The following is a 7,800-nucleotide window of genomic DNA, read 5'->3' on the forward strand; positions in this document are numbered from 1 at the left end:
CCACCTTAACCTCTAGGCCACGAGAGCCCCCCTCAGTATCAACGAGAGTAATATACTTTTATGGTTTAAGTATTTGGGAGCCCTTATTTTCAATTTGAAGGCATACATTAAAAAGCGGGATGTTATTTCCCAATGGTGCCTTATTGTATTTTGACCTTTGACGTCCAAAAAAAGCGTAATACTCGTAATAGCATGTACCCCCCACAACAAAACACCCATTTAAACCCCCACATGGGTGAGCACTAAACAAATAAAATTAATGGGTCTTGTATGTCTCTATCTAAATATAGACTTCTTGACAATGACCTCGCTGTGACACAGTTAAAAAGTGAGGCCCTAGTGACATAAAGAGCAATGACTTTATACGAAGCATGAATTTGCTGTATTATTATATCAGGCAGTTCTGCCTACGGTTTTGTTTTCAAAGGAAAACTAGATCAAGAGACACCAAAATCTATGGGCTACTTAGTCACTGCTACCCTGCGTGCATTTGTGGAAGATCAAAGTCATGCTTAATCCTTGAAGGGTTCTAGGTTTAATTAAAACAGTTTGGGGTTTTCTTTGGAGTTATATGTATAGTTATATATATATATATTACATATATATATAAGCCAGCAGCTCCAGGAAATATCAACAGTCTTCTTTTGCTCGTAGCCTCCAGACTTGTCTTTCTATCGGACAAAATGGCAACGGCATGGCTGCTCCAGGCTCTGTGCACAACGGTTTTGAGCAATGGAACTCAACAGGCAAGACAAGCGGGGACAAATAACATGTTCCTCTTGGCCAACACCACCTCTGGTATACTGAGGGGGCAGCTTGTTTCTGGACCTTCAGTCCCGGTGGCAAGATTCGCCGGCATCCCCTACGTTAAACCTCCGACAGGTAAGAGAGACTCTATCTGCATAACGTTTTGCTCTTTCAACTCCTCGTTTTTTTCACCATCCCCCATTCTAAAAATCTCGTTTCTCCCCCCCCCCTTTCGCTCTCCCCCTCTGTCTCTCTCTCTCGCTTTCTCTCTTCATCCCCCTCTCTTTCTCACTCTCTCTTTCTTCCCACCGCCTCTCATTCTTTCTGTATCCCCCCACCTTCCATTTTCTCTTTCTTATTCCGTACTTTGGTCTGGCCGAAGGGCTAGACCACAGATGGCCGCTGGATCGGAAAAGTAAAGTTCAGCAATTTCACAATTCTTTCTACATTCACCTCCACACCTGTCTTTTTCTCTCCTGTCATTCTATGTGTTTGGAAAATTGGGTTTAGCTCTGGCGTGGTTTTCTCCTTCTTTCCTATCAAACATCTGTCGTCCATATCTCTCGTCCTTCTTTTCTTTGTATGCCACTCTCTTCTGAACTCAGATGACCAATTTGTGTTGCACGTGCCGTAAAGTTCTTAGTAAAACAAAGTCAAAACTGTAAGTTCGTCTCTAAATATGTGTACACCTGCACGTAGTATGTGTATGTCCGTACGTGTGACTTCATTTTGTGCTTGTTAGTTTGTTTGTCCTTCTGTTTCCTAAAATTTATATAAAATGCTACAAACCTCCTTCACGAGGAAAATATAATTGTTCCCAGCACTTCCCTCTTCTCACTCTCATAATTTTATATACGCATATGGGTTACATCCAAAGAGGTTACAATAGCACTATAAATAATAGTACTATAAATAGTTCTATTTATAACATCTTTGGTTACGTCACAGCTCACCGATGACACTTTTTAGTAGCAAAACTAGTTACAAGAAATTAATTCTATAGTAAATACATTTTTGCAGTTCTCAAAACATGCATTCAATAAGGATAACCTCGCGATTTTTTTAAAAAATGACATCGTCCCAGCTGTAAACCTTTTACAATAAGTAGAAACCATCCATTAGGAATTTTTAATCAGTATTTATTAAGGAATTTTCTAGAATAGGGCTAACAAGTTTTTAAATTAAAATATTGGTCGGTTTAGACAAATTGGTCCAAGTCAGTGTGCAAAAGCTGGAGAGTTTATGTTCGATAATTTATGAGATATTTGACAATAAGTTGGGCCACGAATTTTTGACTGCTTTATACTGCTGTGCAATTTTGAGGAACCCAAATTTTATTGACGCTTCGAGGCATAAGGCAGCTTTGTGCTATCCCTATATCGTCAGCAAAAAGTTTTTCCCCTGAATAGTATCATATACGTCCATCAGCAATATTCCCTATTCACTGTTCACAGCGCTATTCACTGTGAGCCTGACCTTGACATTAAGAGAACCCATTAAAAATTAGAGAAAAAAAAATGCTTGCGAGATAAAATGTCTCTAAAAAACGTTAGACATCACAAGAGAAGAGACAGTCAGAGAAACGAAGGTGTAAGAGCAATACTTACCACAGAGTAGTGTCCGCATTTAAGACAAAAGCAAAGAATGAAATGGTTAGGGCACCTGTTACAAAAACCACCTAGTCAGCTAGCGTCAAGAGCCTATAGCACCAAACAGTCAGGTAACAAGGGAAGATGAGGCCACACAAAATGTGGATTGAGGGAGTCAAAGGAACTCTGTGCAGATACAGTATCACGACTAAAAGAGCTGCAGAGTTGACATACCATAGACAACTGTATCTCCCCTCGACGCTTGAGGGAAATAGAGGATTAAAAAGTAAAACTAAAAGTGAAAAGTGTTCAACGAGAGCACGACGGTACACGCTCAGTGAGCGCCCTATCAACGTTATTAGGTTATTTAAGAGTTGGGACCTCCGAGTTTAACGTCCTTTTCCGAAGAGACCGAGCCAAATGGGAAATTCGTGAAAAGAACATTCCCAAGAACACAAGGTCGGACCGAGCTGAGGCTCAAACCCCGAACCCACAATCTCTCTAACCACTCTGTCCCAGTATCATGAGTTACAAAGTATTGCTGTATTTACCCAGATAATTTAAGACAAAGCATGCTTTAATTTTACGACAGTTTGAGAAAACTCGGAGAAAAAACCACTCCAGCCTTCCATTGACACTCGCCGAAATAGCTAGAGCTCATCAGATAAAAGTCGCGCTCAATGTCCAAGTATACGTAAACAAATTTTCGAAGGCAGGTTTTAAAGTTTCACGAGCTTTTGAGATGGACAACAAATTGCTTCTGTCCAAAGACTGGCTCAGCAGAGCTGGAGACAAAAATCATAGTAGATCTACATGTATTATTAAGAAGTCAAAAAAATGAAATATTAACAACAATGTTTCTGACGAGTGCTCGCCAGATCGGCGGGGAGATAACTTGTGTAGTTCTCAATGTCCATGTGGGAAAAAATCTATTACATGATTTACTTCCCCTCTTTTAATGAGAATATCTCGTAATTTTAAGGTGTCACGGTTTATCAGTGAAAGAGGTCATATGCAGGCTTCAATGTGACTCTTTGTTTCTGTTTCAGGACCCCTCCGCTTTAAGGCCCCTGTTGCTCCTGACTCATGGACCGGTGCCAGAGACGCCCTGGTGTTTGGGAACGAGTGTCTGCAGGGAACGATTCTTAACGATCGTTTCCGTAACCCAAACGCTTCTCAAAGCGAGGACTGTCTCTACCTTAACGTGTACACACCGACACAGAGACCCAGCAAGGCTCCATTGCCCGTCATGGTGTTTATCCACGGAGGAGGGTATATCATTGGGTCAGGCGCATCCTATGATGCTTCCTACCTCGCAGCTAAAGGGGTTGTCTTTGTGACCTTTGAGTACAGGCTTGATCTTTTTGGATTCTTGTCTACGGAGGATGACACTCTGCCTGGAAACTATGCGATGTTGGATCAGGTCGCTGCTCTGAAGTGGGTGAAAAATAACATTGCTTCTTTTGGAGGTGACCCAAATATGGTGACTATTGTTGGACAAAGTGCTGGGTCATCTTGTGTCTCTCTCCTCACCATGTCACCGCTAGCCAAAGGTCTGTTCCATAGGGCGATCATGGAAAGTGGTTCCGCCCTTTCGCCTTGGGCAATCGAATTTCCCGGAAATCGAGTAACTTCTCGCATTCTCGCCAGATTGATAAGCAAGGGCGTTAACTGCAACGACTTAAATAATTCAACTGCACTTTTGTCCTGCTTGCAACAAGCAGATGCAAATGCATTGCTCAAGGCATCCATTGGAGTCACTGGAGCCTTAGATGCAAATCTGATCCACGTTCCTAGAGTAGAAACAACTTTTGGTTTTCTGCCAGACAAGCCATCTGCCTTGTTGTCAAGAGGACAATTCAGCCACGTAGATACTCTGAGGGGGTATAATAGTGAGGAATTGGGAGCATTCATTCCGGCGTTCGCTGGAAGTAACCCAAAGCCAGTCACATTGGAGGTGGCGAAACAGGTTTTGAGATCTCGTCTAGTACAGTTTAACAATCTCGACCAGGAAAAATTGCAGAAGGTAATGGAGACAACATTTCTTAAAGATAAGTCAAGCCCTGACGTTCTACGGAGAGAAGCTATGGACGCCGGAGATGTCTCTGCTTTTCAGGGTTCAACGGTAGTAGAATTGGAAAAAGTTGTTAGCAAAGCCCCAGAAAAGAAGCATTACTTGTACCTGTTCAACCACAGACCAAGTTACAGTAAAGCCCCGCAATGGATGTCAGCCCTACATGGAGATGAGTTGCAGTTCCTGTTTGATGTGCGACAGCAAATGTTCACCGACAAAGGCAATGGTCCACCTAATGCTGACGACATTCAGGTATCTCAACAAATAATGGAAAGGTGGACCAACTTTGCCAAGACAGGGAACCCAACGTCAACTGTTCCAAAAGGCGGAGCGACGTGGAACCAATATAGGTCAACAACACCTCACTACCTTCTCATCAATTCTGCTTCCCAGGAGAAAGTCTTGTCCCAAACTGAAATGATCGTTTTTTACCGCAAGTTTCTCGACTTTCTTGAAGGCCCCAGCTCGACTCCCATTGTCCCTATTGTTGGATAGATGCTGAGTATGAAAAATATATATGGTGTCTTTTAGTGAACACCTCACTGTACACATTTGTTTATTGCGTTTATAACTCACTAATGCCAATTTTCTGTCCCCCTCTCTCCCACAATATATGAATTCTGTAGCCATGGTTGTTGGTAAAATGGTGAAATGGTATGGGTTTAACGTCCTTATCAACACTAATATGTTATTTAAGATATGTGTCTCCGAAAGGACCGAGTCAGGTAAGAAATTCGTGTAAAGGGCCTTTCCCTAAGGATACAACATCAGACCAAGCCAGGGCTCGAACCCTGAATCCACAATCCCAAGGTTACGACTCCGTTAGCCTAATCACTTGGGCCACGGCTGTTGCTTCCTACTATATATTTCAACATGGCGCACATGTTTGTATACTTTTTCTTCTGTTCTAATTCAGTATTCTGGAAGCTGTGGGTTATCCGCTCTGAACCTGGGTTAGCCTTCACAGGCATGGGCGAAGCCAGCTTCCTAATTGATCGCAACTTGTCAATGGCGGCGGAAACACCAATATCGTAGAGTCACAGATTAAATCTATACTTTGAAACGACATCTTCACTTCCTTTGACCGCCTGCTTGCAGACCTTTGTTCCTATACCCTCTGATCTTTGATTTCATGTAAGCTGCTGGTAACCTACTGTAGTCGGGATAACTAAGTCGATCTCATAATTATTTTGATGAAAATCGATCAGATTGTTCTCCTAAATGATCCCGCAAGAGTAAGAAATTGCAAAAAAGGGAAAGAGAAAAGGCTGTTTTGTCTTCGATGGAGCGCAAACAGCAACATTTTGAACACAGAAAACTTAGTAGGCGACTTCTGGGCTTGATTAACTCCTGTCCAACTTGACTTACACGTGGAAGTGTGAGCTTCTAGGCTGGGGATAGCTAAATAGTTGGGTTTTTTTCAAATTGTTCTATCAAATCCTGGTTCGAATTCTCCTTAAAAATGTCCGAAAAAGATAAGATAAGATAAGATACATCTTTATTGTCCAGATCCTGGCACATTGTTCACCACGTCTACACACACACACACACACACACACACACACACACACACACACACACACACACACACACACACACGTACACACGCACACACACACATGCCCCCACACATAGGCGTATAATCACATGCATAATATAAATGAACAGAAATATAAACAATAATAATCGTAAGCTACATACACACTCAATGTTATTTTGATGCATGCTCTAAGGTCGCGGCAGAGAAGGTGGTTATACCGTTGTGGGTACTCGTCGTGTTTTCAAGGAGACTGATGGCAACGAGGCCAGATCGGATTGTGACTTTGGGAAGTGCGCAATCAGAAGCGATGGGACATAAATGCCCCGATATGATGATGATGATGATGATGATGATGATGATGAGGAAGATAAAAATAACTATACCAATATTAATATTAATGTAGTTTGTCTGTCAATGTCTGGCAATGACCAATGCATCAGTAGAGGAGAATGTTTTCAGTTTAGTTCTAGTAGAGGCTTTACGGCGCTCGTAACTGCGTAAGGTCATATGAGCGCCTAAGAGAATGTTTTCAAAGCGTAGCAGAATAAATAAGGGTTAAGATGACTTGTAGCTTCTGCTATGGCCAATGAAACCAATCCTCGTAGAGAGAAAGCTGGCCACAATTTGAGCATATAAAAAGGATTATGAATTTCTCTCGTAGACGTGCAGAGAGTGCAGGCTTCTCTCTTGGCTTCAGGCGCTACTACAGATTGGAAGCGCTACAACTTCCGGCACCAAATTCCAGTTGGAAGTGTTTTTCGGCGCTCGCAACTGCATAAGGTCATATGAGCGCGCGGGACACATTAAACATTTTCAGTTGGTAGGAAATGTTGAATTTTGCCCGAATGGCGGCCGAAGCCTACTCTCATCGATTTTAGACCACCAAGTGACCGTTGTCCGAGAAGGCTAGGTGTAGATCTTTCCTTCCAGAAGATCAGGGGTGTGGCTAAAAGACAGCTGTAAGAAGGAGTCAAGGAGTAGCAGTAGAAAGACTGCAAAAAGAGCCAGGAGCCCAGAGGAAGGGGCAAAGGAGGTGAGGGGGTGGTGGAAGAAAGTGGAGACGAAAACAAACAACAGATCATTGCTAGAGAGCAGAAAAGGAGGTGAAAGGAGACAATTTTAGAGAAGAAAATTTTTCGGTCGCTATCTGGATTCGAACCCGGGACTTTTGAATGAGAGGCGAACACCTTAACCCCTAGGCCACAAGAGCTCCCTCACACATGTCTAACGTCTTTACACAGAAGAAGGCAGATGTTCATAATGTTAAATTTACTTAACCCCGCAAGTGACACTAACGTGAGTCTGTGGCTGTAGGTAAATATTTTTCAGAAATACAAAAGATTAGACCGAATTTGGACAAAGACCAAAAGTACGGGCACCGCCCAGTTCTAGCTAAAAATAAGCCTGTTATTCTATCTGCAAGGGGTCTTTCAAAACAGCAAAGGATTTTTATATGGTTTCCTTTTTAGGTGTGTTAGTGTGTTGGCTGTTTACTCCAACCACTGCCTACTTTGAAAGTTCGGAACCAAAAAAAGGTGGGTCGACAGGCGAACACAAAGAGACCCAATGCAGACCTGAAATCGAATTACAGAAGTGAAATACAGGCCTTATCCGGGATAGCCCGAACTTTGCTCGACTCAATGTTACAATGTTACAGTTTTTGAAAACCTTAACCTCCATTCTAACGAAAGTCAATGGTACAAAATAATGTAAACAGATCTATGGACTACATCAAATATGTTTGGGGGTAATGAAATGTTCTGATAAGAAATATACCCTTTGTCCTTGGGAATGGGTACTTGTTACTCTTATAGATAAATAGATAGATAGATAGATGATAGATAGATAGA

General features: G+C 42.2%; 1 protein-coding gene across 1 annotated transcript; it reads left to right on the forward strand.

Moving 5' to 3' along the window:
- Nucleotides 1–683: 683 nt before the first annotated feature.
- LOC101864066 (carboxylesterase 5A) lies at nucleotides 684–4,957 on the forward strand. Its single transcript, XM_035969903.1, has 2 exons — nucleotides 684–882; nucleotides 3,368–4,957. The coding sequence occupies exons 1-2, from the start codon at nucleotides 684–686 to the stop codon at nucleotides 4,903–4,905; spliced, it is 1,737 nt and encodes a 578-aa protein (XP_035825796.1). The 3' UTR covers nucleotides 4,906–4,957.
- Nucleotides 4,958–7,800: the final 2,843 nt, after the last annotated feature.

This window comes from Aplysia californica, unplaced genomic scaffold (assembly GCF_000002075.1).
Source record: "Aplysia californica isolate F4 #8 unplaced genomic scaffold, AplCal3.0 scaffold00193, whole genome shotgun sequence".
Taxonomy (NCBI): Eukaryota; Metazoa; Mollusca; class Gastropoda; order Aplysiida; family Aplysiidae; genus Aplysia; species Aplysia californica.

Bases quoted from the DNA above. Each gene is read 5' to 3' on its own strand.
- LOC101864066 (XM_035969903.1), top strand. From the start codon at position 684: ATGGCAACGGCATGGCTGCTCCAGGCTCTGTGCACAACGGTTTTGAGC. The intron at 883-3,367 runs GTAAGAGAGACT...CTTCAATGTGAC, and splicing joins CTACGTTAAACCTCCGACAG to TCTTTGTTTCTGTTTCAGGA.